General features: G+C 42.1%; 3 protein-coding genes across 8 annotated transcripts in view; 1 reads left to right on the top strand and 2 right to left on the bottom strand.

The window, feature by feature from the left end:
* LOC121884827 (RNA binding protein fox-1 homolog 2-like) overlaps positions 1–5,358 on the top strand; it is a 41,361-nt gene extending 36,003 nt beyond the window's left edge. For 4 of the 6 annotated variants that reach the window (XM_042393848.1, XM_042393846.1, XM_042393849.1 and 1 more), the window contains 4 exons: positions 1,010–1,052; positions 3,202–3,302; positions 3,712–3,787; positions 4,180–5,358. In XM_042393848.1, coding sequence (XP_042249782.1) covers positions 1,010–1,052; positions 3,202–3,302; positions 3,712–3,787; positions 4,180–4,224 — 265 coding nt within the window. In that variant the 3' untranslated portion in view covers positions 4,225–5,358. Of the gene's footprint in view, positions 1–1,009; positions 1,053–1,544; positions 1,588–3,201; positions 3,303–3,711; positions 3,788–4,179 lie in introns of those variants that run through there. The other 2 variants (XM_042393847.1, XM_042393851.1) reach the window with 2 other exon arrangements.
* Positions 5,359–9,406: 4,048 nt separating this feature from the next.
* Positions 9,407–12,663, bottom strand: LOC121884642 (G-protein coupled receptor family C group 5 member D; the record flags this gene model as incomplete). Its single annotated transcript, XM_042393562.1, has 3 exons — positions 9,407–10,309; positions 10,499–10,554; positions 11,526–12,663. Coding segments are annotated over 3 exons (1,284 nt in total), but the record flags the coding sequence as incomplete, so codon positions are not given.
* Positions 12,664–17,533: 4,870 nt separating this feature from the next.
* On the bottom strand, positions 17,534–19,667 carry LOC121884669 (retinal cone rhodopsin-sensitive cGMP 3',5'-cyclic phosphodiesterase subunit gamma-like). The gene is made up of 3 exons (XM_042393608.1): positions 19,588–19,667; positions 17,880–18,037; positions 17,534–17,764 (listed from the first exon to the last, which is right to left on the bottom strand). Exons 2-3 carry the CDS (start codon positions 18,020–18,022, stop codon positions 17,647–17,649), a joined length of 261 nt encoding a protein of 86 aa, XP_042249542.1. The 5' UTR covers positions 18,023–18,037; positions 19,588–19,667; the 3' UTR covers positions 17,534–17,646.
* Positions 19,668–20,063: the final 396 nt, after the last annotated feature.

Here is a 20,063-nt window from a genome sequence, read left to right as displayed (position 1 = left end):
CTATTTGACCAGGTCTCTGTTTAATACAGCTGTGCTCATACAGCTCTCATGCTCAAACATTATTCACACTTCACTCTCTTCAGCAGTCCAACTGGCACATTGTCAGTCGGTTCACAAGCTATTCACTGGAGTATAACACGCTGATAGGATTGCACCCATTGAAGGTTCATTTGAATAAACACACAGATAGTGCCATCAGTAGATTTGCATAAACACACACACACACACAGCAGATTCAGTCATCATGCATTAGCAGTCACCCTGCTCACAGATCTGCTACAATTCTTCATGTTTACTGTGTTTTTTTTGTCCTCTCGGTATGTGTACTGTGCATGTTGTTGCTGTGCTGTGATGATTGGCTAATGGGGTCGTGACTGCTAGAATATTCAGACCAAAGCAGAATCGATTGCTTAATTGCCGTATGGCTGCTTACTATGATGACATTCAAATTAAGCAAAATAAGATAAAATTGGGGGCTGCAGGAAATCCCCTCTCCATCTCTGCTCCACCGACGGCTTTAAAAAGCCAATAAAAGCTGCACCTCTCATACACCATTTCCTCATCAAATGATCTATTAAAAGTGGACTTTACTGCCTTGATTTTCTTGTAGCTGGGGAACAATAGCGCTTTATGGTTTCATTTCAGTTCAGTTCTAGTCAATGAACTTTATCTATTAGCCCCATGAGTCTATTGTTATGCATAACGGTGCTGGATGTTTTTGGTCGCAGTTGTGGAGCTTAGATGGAGTTGTATTTCCTCTGCATGCTGCATGGGTGTGAAATAACTACTGTATCTCTTTTTCTCTCTCTCTCTCTCTCTCTTCCTTTTTTCTTTTTGCTTTGTGTTGACCTTCATCCACTCTGGTTTTGGGACTGTGCACCACTCCATTTGCACCCCCTCCACTACACCATCCCCCCTCCTCCCCCTTCCTTCTATCTCCCCATGCCTTCCCACTCCTCCTCCTCCTCCTCCTCCTCCTCTCTTTCTCTGCATTTTCTTCCTCTCTCAGTGTGGTGTATCAGGATGGGTTTTACGGAGCCGCAGACTTATATGTAAGTAAACTCACCTCCCACCAACACACCCTCTGTCCCTCTTTTCTCACGGCTTTCTCCTGCTCTTCTTCTCTGGGGGTGATTCTGCATGTGCGTCCAGTCATGCGCTGCACAGAGCTGCCTGCATAACAGGTGAATGAGCCCACGATGAAGAAGCACCGCTGGTTACAAATTAACACATGAACCATCATGATACAGAGTAGTTTTTGCCTCAGGATTCTTTTTTGTCGCGGCAAAAAAAACAAAAAAAAAACAGCCCTCATTATACAAACAGCTCGGGTCAAAATAAGTTGTATTGATTTAAAAATAGAATAAATAGAGCTGTGAAATGTTAATGATAGGATAGAGGGTCTCTAACACACCACTACAAAGGCTGCTCTGTGGGCGTATGCGGCAGCGTGCGTCAGTGTGTGAGAGTATGCGTGCGTGTGTGTGTGTGTGTGTGTGTGTGTGTATCCAGGTTGACAACGGTTGTTTCTGTTCTCTCTATAGACTAGTGTTTCAGGACTCAGTCCTTAGTCCCAGATTGCCTCAGGTAGGGTCAATTCAACACCTAAACCCACAGTGTGCATTGTTTTACTCTACTACCTGCTCTGATCTTATGAATCATCTTCTGATCTGATCTGGAACATCTTTTAGTTGTTCAAAAAAAAAAAAAATTATTGACCACTGCTTTGAATTTTGCTTTATTTTTCTACTAACTCACTGAAATGTGCACTTTTCTTGATTGTGGGGAAGGGGTTTGTTTGTTTGTTTACTAAACTACTAAATTGTATTAAGTGTGTATTTTTTTTCCCCACCAGTTTGTTCAAAAGAGAACCTGGTCTCTTTTGTGTGGTTGGCTAGTTTTGAAGCAAAATTATACCAATCCTTAATTTGTTCTCTTGTCGGCAAAAAAACATCAAAAAGGAGCTTTTTTTTTTAAGCATCATTCCTTTTAAAATTGGAGGCTACGATTTCACAGCAATGTTAGCCTGGGGTGTGAGATGCTCTGAAGTCTCAAGTTAAAACGGAGAACATGGTCTCTTCCTGAATTAACCACCCTGATCCGACCCCTCCCGGGATGATTATTGAAGCATGTGCTGATCAGCTGCTGCATGCAGACATACTGTATTACTGCCCTCCTTCCCCCCCCCTCCTCTTCTCCCACTTCCTACACTCACCCAGAAAGCCTTGCTCTCTCCCTAATAACCCCGTTTTTTTTTTTTTCCTGTCCCGCCCCCCCTCCGCCTCCGCTCCGTGTATTGCAGGCGTCTGGGAGAATGCTGGGGGTTTTCTGTTCTGTTGTGTGCTTTGCTCTGTTCTGATCAGGTCCAAATACATAGGTGTTGTGTTTTTCAGTAAGTTTGAAATGTAATTTGCATGCAGTCTCAGTGAGAGGGATTTTTTTTTTTTTTTTTTTTAGTGTCAGTATAGGCTCGCGTGGGTGTGTTTGTGTGTGTGACTTTTTATTTCCTGTCTACCTTTCTGTTTTCTTTGGTCTGTCTCCCGAATCCATGTGAAAGAACACGAATAATAATTTAAGAAAAGCTGTTTTTGTCATAAATACATCTCTACTAGTGTCCTCGAACTACTGTAGGTGTTCTTTTTGACATATCTGTTCATTACTTGAATCTTCTGCTCTGATGAGACAATGAGGTTTCTATATGACCTCAACTGTGTGAACATTTTGTCTTCCACTGTTTTTACCTCCCCTTCTCTCCCGTAGTCGTAATAATACAATCTAACTCATTCTCGACAGTCCAATTTCCTCTCCGTCTCACTGTTAAAGCACTTTTGTCCCACATCCAACAGCACACCACTTCCCCCTTTCCCCATACGGAAATGCAATATACTGACACATACTGTATTTCAGTTGTAAATGTGTATATATATATGATATATAAGTTGGGGTATACGTCCAGTAAATGCCAGGAAATATATAGAGGGGTCCAGAACTCTGAAACCACTTTCCAGAAAGTGATCTCAGACTTTTGGATCCCTCTATAAATATATATATATATATGAAGAATTCTTAAAATTAAATGTCAGTATGTTGTATATGTGCCCCCACCCAACCCCCCCCTCATTTACACACCTTACCCCACCGTCTTCCTCAAAGGCATGTGAGTTAGCTATGTTGTGTGTGTGTGTGTGTGTGTGTCTCCAGGGAGGCTACCCTGCTGCTGCCGCTGCCGCCGCTGCCTATCGCTACGCCCAGCCCGCGGCCGTAACCGGAGCAACCGCCGCAGCTGCAGCCTACAGTGACAGGTGAGTTCAACCCAGGACACACATGAACAAACAGAGACGCACACGTACACACACACACACACACAGACACACCTCACTGTACAACAGAACATCAGAGGCTCAGCGTTTATGGATGCAAGCAGATAAAGCCAGAAATACTCTCAAACATGAAAATGTGTTTTTAGGAGAAGATAACGTGCTGTGTAAAATGTACCTGACTGGCAGCATGATGCCATTAAGTGATTCTGAATTCTTAATAAATTGAATATATGAAAGCATCTCAACTCTGATAGTTAATTCAAAACATTTTCTTCTTTAAATGTGTCTTCTAGAGCAGGAGAGGAGTGCCAGCTGCATATAAAAATCCACAAACAAAAACAACTTTCTTAAAACTCAAATCATGTCTTGTGTGTTGTGTTTGTGTTGCTAGTTACGGCCGGGTGTACACTACAGATCCATACCACGCTTTAGCTCCAGCTGCTGCTGCTTACGGAGTGGGAGCCATGGTGAGAAAACTGACTCTAGCTCTACAAAACAACCAGAGTGGAATATTAGATTGTTGAATTTCTAAAGAGGGCAGTTAACGTTACATAAGTAGTCTGTTTTTTTTTTTTTTTTTTTTGAGAGGACAGAAGACAAAGTAGAGGAGGAGGACTGAACAGTGTGTGCTCATGTTAAATTCTTTTTTGTGTTCGTCGTGGAGCTTATTAACTATTAAACTGAAAAGACTGAAAAAGAATAAATATATCATTTGTGGGTTTGTAGTATAACTAAATGTAGACATTTTATAGATGTACTGCAATACCAGAATGCAACATAATTCTTAAACACATTTGTATGCTGCTGTAACTTCATTATTTCCAGTATATGACTGTGTTGTCTTTCTTTTCTCTTTCAGGCCAGTTTATACCGGGCGGGATACAGTCGGTTTGCTCCTTACTAAAGCTGCAAATCACATCCAAGGAATTTCACATCGCTCCAAAACCCCTTTTTCAAGCTCTTTGTTTGACGGGAGCTCCCCTCCATTTTTTCTGCAGGCGAACTATAGTGACAACTCATGTGTTTTGTTGTTTCTTTTTTTGGTGGCGAGAGAGGTCATTGCCACATCATCAACTCAAAACTCTGTTTCTGTACTCGTCTGTCTGTCACTGACGTGGATACAATGAAAAAACTGCCAGGAGTGTCTCCCACATCAAAAAAAAAAAAAAAAAAAAAAAAAAAAAAATGCCGGAGCCTGCTGTTTTGAACTACGGGGCACAATTTCAGGACGGTTACCTTTTTAGAAACACTATGGGACCCGGGAGGAGAGAGACTGCTGTTCCTGTGTGATCCTGCACACTACAAACCTTTTTTGAACTTACAGTATATCCACTGCCCTGTAAGACCTAATCAGACCTATATACACACACTTACATTGAGCACTCAGTATACAGTTTCCTCTCCATTTTCCTTTAGTGTTGGCCTGCACACGATGATAGAACTGCCACAGCACAGCGTTACTAGTAAAAAAAAAAAAAAAAAAAGGTACTTATGTTTTTAAACACTACATTGACGTAAAGCCCTCCACAGCAGAGACGTCCCTATGGTTTAGCATTGTGCTGTAATAACGAAAAAAACGAATCAAACTCGGACTGCTCAATATACAAGATGTAGGAATTATTGTTGTTCTTTTGTAAAGATGGCATACTGAACATTCAGCCGGAGGAGGGAACTTGGGAGCGTCTGACTGACAGAAACCACTGTTGTCTCGGTAATAACAGACTATGAACAACACGGCATGGGAAAAGCCTCTGTTTTTTTTTTTTTGTTTTGTTTTTTTTTCCTGTTTTGTTTTTTTTGGTCATTTTCCATTTCACATCTTCTCCCAAGTGTAAGAGGAAACACAAGAAAAACACAAATGTTTTTAAAAGATCATTCAAAAAAAGTGTGAAAATGACAAAGAAAAGGAAACAAGCAACTTGTTTTTTTCTGCATTACCTCAGTTTTTGTTTAATCTTATTCTGTTTTGCTGCCATTGATAAGAAGCTGCATAGAAATATATATAACGTGGACGTGTTGAAACTGTCCGTTAATTTCACACTGTCCTTATTGCTGGTCCACATATATTCCATTTCTTACTCTAATTGCAACACTAAGATGAATCAGTTTACTCATTTCATCCTTGAACTGTCCCTGTATGTCCATTTTGAGAATTCAGTGCGCCTCCCCCCCCTAAAGCTCATCCTTGATGTTAGTTCCTTATCTGCTCATAGTGCTTCTTCCTAAGAAGGACTCACTTCTTTTTATCTCCTCGACAGTCAGACATTCCAGCTGCAGTGAATGAACGGGTCAAATGGACAAAGAACCATAAAACACAGATGAACTAGATTTAGAAAAGCGGATTTGAACTCGGAAACGCCCACATGGGAAACCAATCATCTGCCAGTCAAGCCGAATGGGAATCCCTCCTGGCCAATTGAGATATTTATGCCTACAGGCTTCTAGGCAGAGCTGCTCCGTGCATGGAAACGGTGTCTGATCTCAACTCAGCAGAACAGTAGATCCCAGCAGAACAGCCCAGATTAGAATACATTAAAACAAAGAGATCGCAGTCATGTAACGGTGTCTTGAAGTATCCTAAGATTCATTCTAGTGGGCAAAGCAGCTGACAGTTTTCTATTATGTTCGTTATTTTCAGCGTGACAGGACAGCACATACACTGTTACTAGTTGGGAACTCTGCTGTCCACGTCATTTTTGTAATTTTAAGTCCATCATGCTCTCTGGGATTGTTCGGTCTGAATACTTTTTAAAGTTCTCCTTACCGGTGTGTTTGAAGGCGTCGTACAAAGACTAGCAAGCAATTTAAATCTCTGTCCTATGTATTACATCTCCATATACTCTCACTATGTTTTTATTGCTATTATTTGCCTTTTTGGTTCCAAAGATTTTTCTGAAGAAAGCACATTTTTGGTCCTGATGTATTTCTTATTTTTGTGGTTGATTTTTTTTTTTTTTTTTGCCTTTACTTAATGTTATATTTCTTTATTTGTGGGTTAAAGCTGTTTTGTTTCTCTTGTTTGAAACAGTACAGTGTTGCAACAGCATCCTGGGAAATGTCATTGCCACAGTGTCTACAAAAAGATAGACGTTTTTTAAAGGTTGCAACAATTTGGGAATTGCGACCTACAAACAAGACGACCCTGTTAAATTGAATTCGGTCAACACACTAATTTATTGTTCTTTTTTTTTTTCTTTTTTTTTGGTTAACACATGAACACGCTGTAGTAGATGCAGTGGTGTTTGCTGCAGACAAGGGAAATCAGAGCAGATGGAGTCATGAGGGATATGCAGAAAGACAGAGGTGGACAGGAGAGGATGTTTTGAATTGCCAGTAAGGCCAAATTACAGGCAAAGTTAACGTCCACACAATGTTGAAAGGGCCCTGTGGCCCAGCAGTGGCCACCTTTTGAACAATTAAACTGTGTGTGTGTGTGTGGGTGGTTAGTCGAGGGACATTGTGGTGGTGACGGTGAAGGTGAGAAGCTGAGCCATTAATCATTAGCTGACAGGATAACAACGTCCCCCGCTGTCTTGTTTATTTTCAGGGGGTACAGTGCGCTCAGGGCGGAGCGGACAGTGTGAGGAGGGGTAATAATGTTTTGTATGATTGTGAAAAGTGTGTGCAGTAGGTCCAATGAGTATTTTTGACGAGCATTACCTCTTTTTTTTGTCTTATTAATTCCTTACAAGTATTATCAGAAGTGTTGCTATGCATGCTTATGTGAGAGAGAGAGAGAGAGAGAAAGAGAGAGGAAGGGTGTCAGAGAATCTTTTCATTTGTGCATGAATTCAAATCATAGTGCTGGAGAGGGAAGATTGGGTGGAGGATGGGAGAGTGTTTATGTAGCAGGAGGAGGTAGAGAGAACTTTGGCGGAGAGGGTTATGTGATGCGAAGTGACACGAGTGGCGAGGAATCTCAGTAAAGGTCCAGGAGAAAGTGTCTGGGTGGGGAGGGGAGAAGCAAGCGGACGCAGCCGATTTCGGTCCGCTTCAATAATCTGGGTTATCTCTGCTCTGTGCCTCTGTGGTCGTCGTGGTAATCACCAGTCATATCAGATGTGTTAAGTTTAATTTGGTATGTCTGACCCCCTGTGGTTTTCTTTGATAATGAAAGTAAAACTCATAAAGTGATAGCATTGACGACCAATCCAATGACAATTTGGCCTTAAGCTGTTCTGTGGGGGAAAAAAAAGAAGTTTCTCCACAGAGATGAAGCTGCTGTTTAGGCACAAAAAACATCATCAACCTGGCAGCGGTCGCCTGGTACAGAGTATAATGAACCTGCCCACAGAGATGCTCCTTCAGCAACATCTCCACCTCACTCATCCAGTTGGCAAAAGCTTGCGTGGAGACGGCGTAATCGTTACCGAGCAGCGACTGTGGTGCAGCTGCAGCGAATGCTGCGGGCTGCTTTGGCTTGTTTTGTCTCTAATTGGAGTATTTTGAAAGCTGCAAAAAACTAAAACTAAAACCACAGAGGTGTGCTGGAATAACACAGAAGCCAAAGTTTTATCCTCAGCTGTTGGCCTGTCTGAACTCTGACTCCGACTCCCTGCACTGTGCTCAAGTCAACCCAGTGGGAGTTTTTGTACAGGGATTGAATAAATGGGTTTGAATTGCATGTGGATTTTTTTTTTTTTTAATGTCACATGCTCTTAAAAGCTCATTTTATCCAAGTGATTTTTTTTTTCAATAAGTGACGTTGATTTTTCTCACAATGTTTTATTTTGCCATCCTTGTGTCTGCCTTGTTTATTCATTATTCATTCATTATTATTGAATGTATATAATAAATAAACTGTTTGGTTTTTACACTGGTCTTTGAATACTTATTACCTGAGTGAGGTTTCACATTGTATGAGGGCCCAAGCTCTCATACGTAATGGTGATCAAGAGGTGATAGAGCACATGCCCTGATATGTTTCTTGATTTTGTAGCTGGTAGCCATTATGTTATTTCCTTTCCATGATTGTCTCATTCTTATCGTTTTCTTTGCAGTGTTTGGCTTATGCAATCAGGAGAGAGATTGCTTTAAATAGTACAAAACCCTACACCAAAAGAAGGAGGAACTGTTTTTGATTAAAGGTGGTATGAGAGCTAAGAGGCATGTTGCAATTTTTCCCTCTCAATGGTGCATTAGCTTGTGTGAGTCAGACGATGGATAGAGGCAACATTAATACTGCTCGGCTGGGTTGCGCTGGCGTCAACTCTTGACTTTTGTTCCTCCAGATAGCTCGCGATAAACCCTTCCTACATTTGCTGCTGCCATCTCCCAACTTTCTTTTTTATTGCTGCCAAGGGGGAACAATCTGGAACAATCTTTAATTGCATCAGGAGTTAATGGCCGTAAATGGGTTGGATGTGGCGGGAAACCTCATATCCCTGCTAATTGCACTAATGCACAAGAGGCCAATTGCCAATTTAATGGGATGCTCTCTCTGAGTAATTGAAGTTGGGCTAATTGGAAGAATAGATTGAGGGCCGTCTGATAAGAGGGAATGTGTGAAGATTGCGTCCGTTGAAGTGAGGAATTGACCTTTGTGGATGGCAGAGTCACTACAGTTCTCTGTGGGAGAACAATAAGTTCACAACAGGCCATCACAAACTGAATCATCAGACTATAAATGACTGAAGTTTATAAAATTCAGTTAATGTTACTTATTTTAGACTATAATACAACGGTCAATGAATGTTATATGTAAGGTACTGCTGCTACTACTGCTAAAACACTCATTTCTTTAGTCAGGCACTGGATTTCTTGAAAAACTTTCACTTCCAATGAGTTTTTCCTCCTCCACCCAGAGCAGGTCGGTCTACCTGGTATGCCTAGACATTGCCCCCTGGTGGTGTATATATGGTACTACCAGTCTGATCTGTGTGGGGTTAATCCTCCAGTATGCAATGGGTGCCTGCAGCTATGGCACTGATTCCGGTTGAGAGAGTAATTGGCCTTTGGTGTGCCATCTGCGCAGATTATGAGAGTGAGAAGAAGAGGTTGAGCTTAAAGAGACAAACAAATCCAAGCTTTTATATACAGATAAACCTTTAATTGATAACACTTTACAGCATGTGTAATAAAAAAAAAAATCATTAGGATACGTGTTATTGAAAAGAGGCATACTTTGTTTGAAGACCTCGTATCTTTCTCTGCACAAAGAACACATCCCCTGTTTGCGCCACAGCAGAGCCCAGCGACTGTAATGTCACTTTGAATATGAAGATGTTAATCAGCGATGGCACAAGCCTCCCACAGTGCTGACAGGTCTCCTGTCGTATCCTCCTCCCGTCTTGTCTCATCTCATCTCCTCTTCCTCTCCTCTGCTCTCCTTTCATCCCTCCTCTCTACTGTTCACAGATGCCTCTGCTCTGCTCTGCTCAGTTGTTTGGCACCTTCAGAGTGACAGTTTCACGCCTCCTCCATCACCTCAGGGCTATTACATACCATCTCAGAGCAACACACAATGTGCACACCACACACCATCTTACAGACACACTTCCACTAAGCATTTATGATGTGTATTTCCCACTAGAAGAAAGCCGGACTATCTGAACCCATCCAGCCTCGATGATGAAACTCAAGCAGATGAATCATACTGCTGAGTCTTTTTTTAAAATTTCTTTCTTCTTTTTAAGAGCATTTCACATCCTACTGGCAGATTTAAAATGTCTTATAAAACTAAACAAAACATATTTACATTTGCACAAGAAAATGAAACATAAAAAAACATTTTTGTGCCAAGTACTTTAAGTACAGATTAGTGCATGAGTTGGGTCACCCTCAGCTTTGGCTTTGGTATATTCAGTGTGTGTGTATGTGTATATGTGTGTGTGCGTGTGTGTGTGTGTGTGTGTGTGAGTGTGTGAGTAAAACACCAGACAGTAAAATCAGTGTGATATTTAATCGTGTCCATAATATTCATCGTAAGGCTCCCTGTAGTTGGTGGTCTGAGGACGAGGAATGGTGTAATCTTTGTCAGGGTCAATTTCCTGAAACACACATAGATACATAGAATCACACATTCATCATGTCAGTGCGATTAAAGCCTATGATAAACCATGCTTTCATTAACCTTACAATATGACTTAGCCATAATTGCCTCCACTAGCAAAAGGTCACAGCGTTTAATTACAGACTATGTGAAGTCAGATTGTTAATCCTAATGCTTTATTACTCACTGTCATGGAGAATCCAGACTCGTAGGGTGATCGCAGGGCTGTCTCAGTCCTCCTGCCTGGAGGGAGACACATGATACAATTAGCTAATTATCAGCTCATTATATACTGTTCATCATAAAAGCCCACAGTGAGAGCCGAGCCGACTGATAGCGGAATTCATTTTGTATCGTTGGACACACGCTCCATATTCATTTTGACTGGCAGTTATATTTCAACATAAAGAATGTCATTCTGTGAATCTGGGATTGCTGGCCAGACTCAACCATAATTACCAGGATTGATAGATTTTAGCTGTATTACTATTTGTACAGGAGCTGTAAAAAACTGCTCTACTCCTATTAGGTTACATGTCCATCATATATCCCTGCTGATTACTCTTAACCCGAGACCCCCTGTTCCCTGTTTGTCGGTACAGTTTGTCTTGTTTAGTATATGTTGTCATAATTTCCAGACTTATAGTTTGTGTAGAGATGATTTGATAATGTGTTAGTTCACTCATGTTGTTTAAGCACATATTTCAAAGTGTTAATTCTCAGACCTGACCAATGCAACCAGTTGACATCAACCTGAGAGCCATCACTGTAGTGGTATTTACATATGATATCATTAATTAAATGACTTTAAGAATTTCTCCCATGAGGTATTATTATTATTTTTAGAGCAGCAACAATTAGTTGATCAACAGAAAATCAATCTGCAACTATTTTAAGAATGAAGTCATTTTTTAAGAAAAAGTGCCAAAAAAAAATTCAATGGTTCAGCCTGGTTTGTCCTCTATGATAGTAAACTGAATATCTTTGAACTATTGGTCGGAATAAAATGTCACCTTGCCTTCTGGGAAATTGTGATTTTTTCCCTATGTTATGACATTTTATAGACCAAAATGATAATTGAGGCAATAATCAGCAGATTAATTGATAATTTAAATATTCTCTGTCCACCCACATTTAGCTTCACCCCTAAACATAATTCACTCCCTTTCAATGAGGCCCCACTCAGTTTTTGGTTAATGAGGACAGCTTCTCACCTCTCCTGTTCTCGCCATCATTCTCAAAGCTTCCATTTTCTTTTCCCTCCTTCTGGCTGCCCAGTCCTGGGATATCAGCACTGGGGCTGGTCCAGCCGGCGAAGCTCAGGGGGATATCTTTGGACCTAGCCTCCCCCCTGCAGAGGAAGGCCACCTGACACAACCCGTGCCCCATCAGCAACACCCAGCCATTGATTACCAAGGCGATGCTGATCACCGGGTCGTCCCATTGTGGCCGATGGCCCAATTCAGCGTTTCCTTTGATGAGCATTGTGATCCACACCACCCAGATGCAGGCGGAGAACAGCAGTGTGAGGCAGAGCAGCGTGGCCTGAGTGCGGCCATGCTGCCGGGCTCGCCCTGTGTAGTTGTAGCTGTATGTGAAGCAGGAGCGACACAGGAAGTGCAGGGAGAGGATCAAGCTGATAGCCAAGAGGCACATCACATAGATCTGCAGCATGACAAACTCCTCCTGGCTGTACTCACAAGGTTTCTTATCCCTGACAAGTATGAGGATCAGCCACTCTGTAGAGATGATCACCTGCACGGTGAAGAGCCCCAGGGCCACGGCAGGCTCCCCCCAGCCCCGGGCAGCTGCGAAGCCCAGCAGAGCGAGACAGCGAGCCAGCAGGCAGGAGAAGGCCAGGGAGAAGAGCACGCCGAAGAGGAAGATCCTGGTAGGGCAGGTCTGAGGGGTGAGACGGATGATGAAGGAGAAGGTGATGGCAAAGATCCCACCTGTGGCCAACAAGAACATGGACATGCAGGCCACCGTGCCTCCGATGCTGCTGCGCTGGTGCCTTGACGAGATAGAGATCCACAGGGACCAGAGCAGCAGGCCCACCAGGAGAATCATGCTGAACAGGAAGCCTGAGGAGGCCAGGGTCTCCAGGACAATGCCCCATGCTGCTTGGCGGTCACACAGGTACGTATAGACGGGGTCTAGTCCTGCCCCGCAGCCTGGCACAGCCATCCGGGGCATAACATTTGAAAAAGTAGAGGAAGTGGTTGCGGGACTGACTGTGCTGCTGTTGCTGGACTGGCATAGACAGGTGAGAGGGACGTAGAAGAGGAGGAGGAGGGGGAAAAGGGATTTGTGCCTCTCGGATGAAAAGGCCAAATTCATTTTAGTAATCCACAAGAGGATTCAGTCTTTCCTTTTATCAAACTGTCCTTTGATATGGCGGATTTTTCTCTCCTGAAACAAACAGCACAAAACATTTCACATGTATGTTAGCCGAGCACAAGTTTTCCTAAACACATCGTATGGACTGACGGTGCAAAATAAGTAAGATGAAATGGAAGACAAAACAACATGAAGGTCACGGCGTGGAGAAGAAAAAGGGGAGAGAGGTTTGACAGCGAGAATGAACAGAGGAGAGTGGAGGAAGCGCATAAACATGCCAGAACAAGGCAAAGAGGTGTGTGTGTGTGTGTGTGTGAGCAAGGGCTACAACTGGAGGAAAAAAAAAAACTGCAACATGAAGGTGAAGTTGGGACAGAGGCAGAGAGCTGCAGACATGAAAGGTAACTACTCCGCTGCATCAGCTCGTAAAGCTGCGGTGAAACATGGAGACAGACAGAGACACAGACACATGGGGGGGTTATTATACTGTACAGTGCAGGAGACACGCCGTGACAGATATTCACTCCTGATAGCTGACTGTCACTTCCTCCAAGCCCATAACAAAGCCTTTGTTTGAGTGTCAGAGATTCAAAGCTGACCTTTTACTGGGTTTATCGCTGGATAAATATGACCCAGGGACTCAACTTTTCCCTGACATTGGCCTTTATTTGCGGGCTATAGTTGGTCAGAAAATCATACAGTGGGAAAAAGATTTGGAAAACAATGGCCAGAAAGATTTGATCAGCTAGTTTGAATATAAGGCACTGAAAATGATTATGACCTTACTTGTTTAAAAGTAGAAGCGCTATTAGCCAATTATAATAGCAGTTATTAGACAACTGATTACACAAAATGCAGACACTATAAATTCCATAGATCTTATTCAGTATTATAAAGAAAACAGCTTTACATATTTGGTGATGTCTTTATCTATGAGTTCAACTATTAAAGTGTCCCCAGCCTGACCAAACCTTAATAAAAACACACTTACCTTTTATCCTTTGGGATGTCCCAATTCAGATTCTCCAAAAGTCTTGATTTGAAGTTTGGTTGAAAATGTGGCAACAAACTCTCTGTTGGTGCTAGGTTAGTGTTTAGCCATGTACCTCCTATCTAGAGGATGTGCTCATATCTCTGCCGGCCCAAGGTAACAGGAAGAGTGCAAGATGAGGAAAAGAGGGAAGTGGTGGAGCCTGTGAGGTCTGAAGCCACTGGGAGTCTGAAGCCACTGGCATCAACAGGTTGGGCAACAGCACAGAAACCTGCTCCCCTACTCATACTTTCCTCCCGGCCCCCTCCTGTCTCTCTCCCTCTCTCTCCCTGTGTCCCTCCCTCTGACTACAGGTGGGGCTCACACACCTGGAGGTGATGATACACATTAAAACACACACACACACACACACACACACACACACACACACACACACACACACACACACACACATACCCAGGGAGAGAGAGTTCACTCCTCCCTAGTTTTGAATCTAATTCCCATCAGAATTTGAATCCCATGTAAAGATAACATGCTCACGCTACCTGGAGTAACCGGAGTGTCTGTATCAAGTTTGAGAGGCTGACAGTTTTGTGAGGGAGTTAATTAAGGTGAGTCCAACTGACTCATCCCAGTCTCACCAGGATACAGAACAAGGACCAGCCGTCACCTTAGTTACTGGAAATCACAGCAACAACATTTTAAAGTGATGGAGTTAGCTGCAGGGAGAGTTTCGTCAAGAATACAGAGTGCTTTCAACTGTTGTGCAAGCCCATATGTAATACCTCAACTCATGCCTGTGCAGGTAGAGCTTATAGGGTGTGTTCGGTTGAATCTCACTCTTCAACTCTAAATACACTCTTATAGTGTAAAACTCACAGGGAGGGAGCTTAATCTTTTCAACTATCAAGCCTGTTTGTTGCAGGAGCATAATGTGTGCAGATGTGGGTGTATTGTACAGTATGTGGCAACGTACAAAAGTACTAAAGCCTCCCTGTTGTGTTACTTAATACCAGAGGAATTCAAACATGTCATCATTTATTTTAAGTGTCTCAAAGCAATCCCGTGTTGTTTTCCCGTCACCGTCATTTGGTTAGGCTGAAATGGAAAACATGGAAACATTTTTCAGTCACTAGGTGCTGATAGCGAGTCTTTATTTTGAAAGAGAAACCATAGCAACCCATGTGTGTGGGAAAAGTTGTTGATGGACAAAGGTGTTGAAGGATGTTGACAGAAGCTATGTGGCAGTGGTTCTCTGGTGAATGTTGCGGTTTAAGATCTTAATTTTTACAACCTATTTCCTTTTTTTGGTCCCTTTTAGCCAAGCTAGCAAAGTTTTCATTTATCCAGTGATATATCAAACAAGTTTCCAAAATTTTCCACTGTAAGCCATGTTTCCCACCGTATGAATCATACTGACTTTGGTTATCTCCTGACTTTTCCTGTAGCACCACCCTGAGGCTGACATTTGTGATTTTGAGTGAAATTTCTCACGAGTTGTAATGATATTTGGTAGAGACATTCATGTCCCCCTCAGGGTGAATTACAACACTATAACTTTGATGATCCCTTCATGTTTCATCTAATGACAGCATCAGATCAAAATGTAGGGAGAGTGGGGTAAGATGAGCCAGTGGATATGTTGACCCACCCCCTGCATCTAGGCAACCGTGCATATGTTTTGTCATGTGACCATAAATTCAGGAAGCAACCATCATGTCTATCTGGCCGTGATGGAGAGAAGCACATTAGAGAAATGATAAGTTGTGTTGTTTTTACATCAAAACCTGTTTTTTGCTTGTGCCAAATTTTCTGCATGTCAGGTACAATGACTGTAATGTCAGTACAAATTTATCCAGGTCTAAAAACATGTATAATACAACTTACACTTTACACTTTACTTCACTTTACACTGAGCCAGTGGTTCAACTTAAAAGATAGGTTCGCAATTTTTCAAGTCTGTCTTAAAACAGTGCCTGTATGAACAGTGAAAGAGGTTTTCCTCGCTGTAATCATTCGTCCTGTTCATACTTGCTGTTAAAAGATCCCCTTCAAATGTGCTTTCAATGTAAGTGATGGGGACCAAAATCCACAGTGTGTCCACACAGTTATTTTGTGCAAAAATGCATTTAAAAGTTTATCCGAAGCTTATCTGAGGCTCCAGCAGTCTGAGTTAGTCATATCAAGTGGATATCTGCCACATTTACATTCTTTTTAGCATCAAATTCCCTCTTTGTGTTTCTTCATAGTGTTTCCCTGTTGAGCTGTGGTGGAAGTATAGTAACAAAATGAGGGACTTTGGCACTAAAAAGACTGTAACATTGAAAGATATTGACTTCATTTGACCAATTCGAACAGGCAGTGGAGCAACAGAAACAAAGATGGTCTTCACAGAGGAGGTGGAGAAGGAGCTTGCAGACCATGTCAAGAAGCTGGCTGACCAGTTCATGGCCTTACTTGGAATTGGCAGAAAGAAACAACACTCCTGTCCCCAACAATTGAAACGAGAAGGGTTTAGCAGGTAGGGTTCGCAGGAAATTACATGAATCAGTAAATCAGCAAAGGCTAACTTATCTCTAAGGTGTCTAGTTTAGGACAGCACCTTGATAGAATGAATTATAGCCTACTTTTTTAGGTCAAGATTGGTTCAATAATTTAATGGCGCATCACCGTTTCTCCTGCTGTATGCCTGAAACAACATCTTTGGAAAGAGCTACAGCCTTCAAGGTAGCTGTCAACACCTTTGCATTCAATGAAAATGATTAGGCATCTTTCCCACTGAGTGATGTGCTGAAGAAACCACCTCAACCTTGAAATATAATATATAGGATATATTCATTTTTTGCAAGGGATTATATTATACAGTATCTATAAAACTTAAAAGATCATTTCTTGTGTGATGAAAAAGAACAAAGTTTCTTGTTAGATGACATTTGCATCAGCAATTACCCTGATTTGTTTTGCTTTTTCCAACAAAGAGCCGTGTGGGAGTGTGATGATTTCAGGAAGCCTTAAAATTAGCTGTAATTATTATTATTTGCACTCAGAAAACATTAAGAGAGTTAGAGGTTAGAGGAAAGGTTCAGACTGCTGGATGATGTAGATGGAAAACATTATTGTCTAAAAATGTTCATGTCTCATCTGAAGTTGTAATTAGTGTTATCAAGATGTGTTTTTACTTGAGATTTATACAAAGCCTGACATGTTTTTTGCAGCTTTTATTAGGCGTTCCAGAATAAAACAGAACGAGACAGCATGAGTACTAAAAATAAACACATTTATTGCAACTATCAGGACATACTGGTTCACAGTACATTTTCTGTGGGTTAAGATAGCAGCAAGGAGACAGAGAATAAAGGGAGCGGGAATAAAGGGAGTTCCTTCTCCATGATTATGTGAAAGTGCATTGTAGTTTTCACCAACACAGCATATTCATGCACTCTCCTTGCATCCCTTGGTGTTTACAATAACCTTGTGCACAAGGTCTGAAATACAATGCAAAAAAGAGAAAGGAAGTAAAAAAGGTAAGATGGAAGACAAGGTAAAAAGGTTCAAAACTGAAAACAAAATATTTACATTTTAATAGACAGCTAGAAGCAAATACAAGCTAGTATTAACTAGTGTTTTGCTTGCGTCCATTGCCGTGGATTAGGAGAGGCAAAGGGAAGAGAGGGGAGTCAAAATGGGGAGAGAGGTCAGGAGAGGACTACTGTAGGTGGATGAAAGTAAAGGGAATAAGGTGTGTGGAGTTATGTTTCTCGTCATATCATTTCAAGTATATATACTGCAATCAGTATCATATAATATAATATAAAAATAAGAACATTAGTATACTTTCTGTCCACTCAGTGGAGAAAAGCATGAGGTAGATGACGAGAGGGCATTAGGGGGTTTGCCGGCAGCCTTATCACGGCGTGCCAAGCTGGAGATGGAGAGAAGGCAGGATGGAGAGGATTAGAGAGAGGAGAGGTGCAGGCAGGCAAGGAAGGCAGGAGGCAGCAGGTTTAAATGATGCCGTATTTGGCCAAGTCGCTGAGCTCCATGTCGCCGAAAGCTTCCCATGGGCACACCACTGTGATGTCTGTGCCAAGACCCTCCATTCCGGGGATGTCGTCACCAAAGCTGGAGTAGAGAAAGAGAAAACAAAGAGGTCAGCGGTCGTGGTCCTATTTTATGAGCTGATTTGATTCATTGCATTTGCAGGTCACATTTGAGTATAATAGAAATTTGTTTTTACCCCTTCTGGCCTGGTTTGGGGGCCTTGCTCTTGAATGTACGGGTCTGCCTCTGCTTGAACTTGGGTGGTCCCTTCTTGGGTGTGGTGGGGCCAGTTGATCCACCAGGGGCCAGGGCGCTTCCTGCAGGGGGGCTGGCGTTCATTTCTGCTGAAGATCTCTAGAAGGAAGAAGACATTTCATGAAAATGTGACCTCAGAGATCGTAGCTGGATCTTACAGTTTCCTTTGCCCTCTCCTCTTTCGTCCTTTACCCCTCTCTCCGCTGCCCTCTGCTAATCCTGTTACCCCTCCCTATCCCAGTGCTAATCAGTGGAGATTATGCAGATTAGGTTAAACAGCCAGATTAGCTCTAATCCCACTCTGATCCGCAGTGGACTAATTAGCCTTCTTGAACAACAGGGATGCCATGTGCCATGAGACAATCCTCTATTTTTAACCTCAAACTTTTTCATGAGGTCTTCATTTTAGAATCCCAACCAACTGCTGACATTTGATAGTTTAGATAATCAAACTTTAAAATACTAATTACTGAATGATTAACTCGCGCAGTAACACTGTCAGTGAATGCCTACACTCATTTAATCCTGTTCAAGACACATCTCTTGAAGTCGTTCAGTGCTGGATCAAAACAGACACAACATGTCACAGAGTTGTTTTCAGCGCATGGGCTCTCTTCGGCGTCATAACAAAATAAATCTGTCCCTGTTGTCTTCATCAACCTGAGTTTAAGCAGTATCCACCTTGAGCTCTAATGTCTCATCCCCCTTCCTCTGACGGCTGACACTGGTAATCCTGTTAAGGCAATTTGACAGAGGTGGAAAACATCCCAGTAGGGCACGTTATGTAACTCAAAGATATGCGCTATCTGCATCAGCGACAGCAGATCTACATGGCGTGTGGATATGATCTCAGAGACTCTCCTCCTGCTCTCATATGTAGGGAGCTGGGAAGGGAAGGAAAGGGAAGCTGCTCCAGAGCTGCTCTGTAGAGATGCTGCTCAGCACGTTATTAGCTGTACCATCTGTTGCTGTGACTGTTCCCCTTAAAGTCAATCCTCTTTACACTGCTTTACTCACACCTGTTCTCCTCTTTAAATTTCTATTCATGTCTTCTAGTAAGACTCTTTCTTCGTTTGTTTTTTTAACTATTTCATTACTTTTGTATGAGCCTATACATTGGTTTTTTAAGAAAATCCTGCATAGTTTACTTTAACCACATCTGCACTTCAACATTCAATTTTCAGATATTTGAATTGCAACATAAAACCACTTTGCTAGAGAAATGTCATAGTTTTTTCAGTTATTCCTGTCCTTTTCTTTTTTCACTTGATGGTCACTACTGTACTTTCATAAGTCAAGATTGTGTAGAAACTCCTTTCTCGTGTCATTCATGCTGTTTCTTATATTAGTTTACAGTTTTAGTGAGAAAGGCACAATTGCAGAGCTGAATTAAAGCTATCCTCATCATCAAAGTCAAAGTCATCCCCATCTGAATTGTTGCATCCTCTGTCAATTATCAACTAGTTCAGTGCTGCCATGACTCTCTTTATCTATAACCAATCCACAAATAGTTATAATTACCAATTCATGATCAACATTATAAAAATGTAGTAGCAGTAGCTGTAGTAACTGTAAATTCCATTAGTTTCATTAATAAATCCAGAAGAGTTATTAAGCTAAGTAGTCGCAGCAGTAGAGTTCATTCTCACCTGTTGTCAGATATCCCAAGAGGCTGCAGATCTCAGCTGCTTCTCTTCTCTTTCTTCTTCTCGTTGAGGTTGCGATGTTGTTGTGTCTGTGTTGTGCTTTTATATCCTGATCTCTAATCCCTACATCCTCCTCTTTCCAGTCATGTGGTCACTGGAAAAGGTCAGCCAAACTTCTCCACCAGGCCAGCATCTCCCCCCCCCCACCACCACCCACTGTCTCCTCGTTTGCCCCATCTGCTGCTGCCCTCCCTACCTGCCAAAGCAGGGACGTGTTGCGGCCAACTGGGTAGACAGTGTCAAAGATCAATCTGAAAGGATTTTATCAGGCTTATCCCTCTAAACCTCAGCACGCCTGTATTTAGCATTGTCATGAGAGGACAACCCGCTGGTCGCGTTTCATGTCCATGTGAGTTGCTGGGTTTACATGTGGGATGTTGTTCACTTCTTTTGTTGACAGAAATTACATTATTTCAACA

The sequence above is a fragment of the Thunnus maccoyii genome, chromosome 18 (genome assembly GCF_910596095.1).
Source record: "Thunnus maccoyii chromosome 18, fThuMac1.1, whole genome shotgun sequence".
NCBI lineage: Eukaryota > Metazoa > Chordata > Actinopteri > Scombriformes > Scombridae > Thunnus > Thunnus maccoyii.
The sequence above is the reverse complement of the archived record's forward strand: the minus strand, read 5'-3'. Positions and strand labels throughout refer to the sequence as shown.

Bases quoted from the DNA above. Each gene is read 5' to 3' on its own strand.
- LOC121884669 (XM_042393608.1), bottom strand. From the start codon at position 18,022: ATGAACGCCAGCCCCCCTGCAGGAAGCGCCCTGGCCCCTGGTGGATCA. The intron at 17,765-17,879 runs GTAAAAACAAAT...TCTCTACTCCAG, and splicing joins CCCAAACCAGGCCAGAAGGG to CTTTGGTGACGACATCCCCG.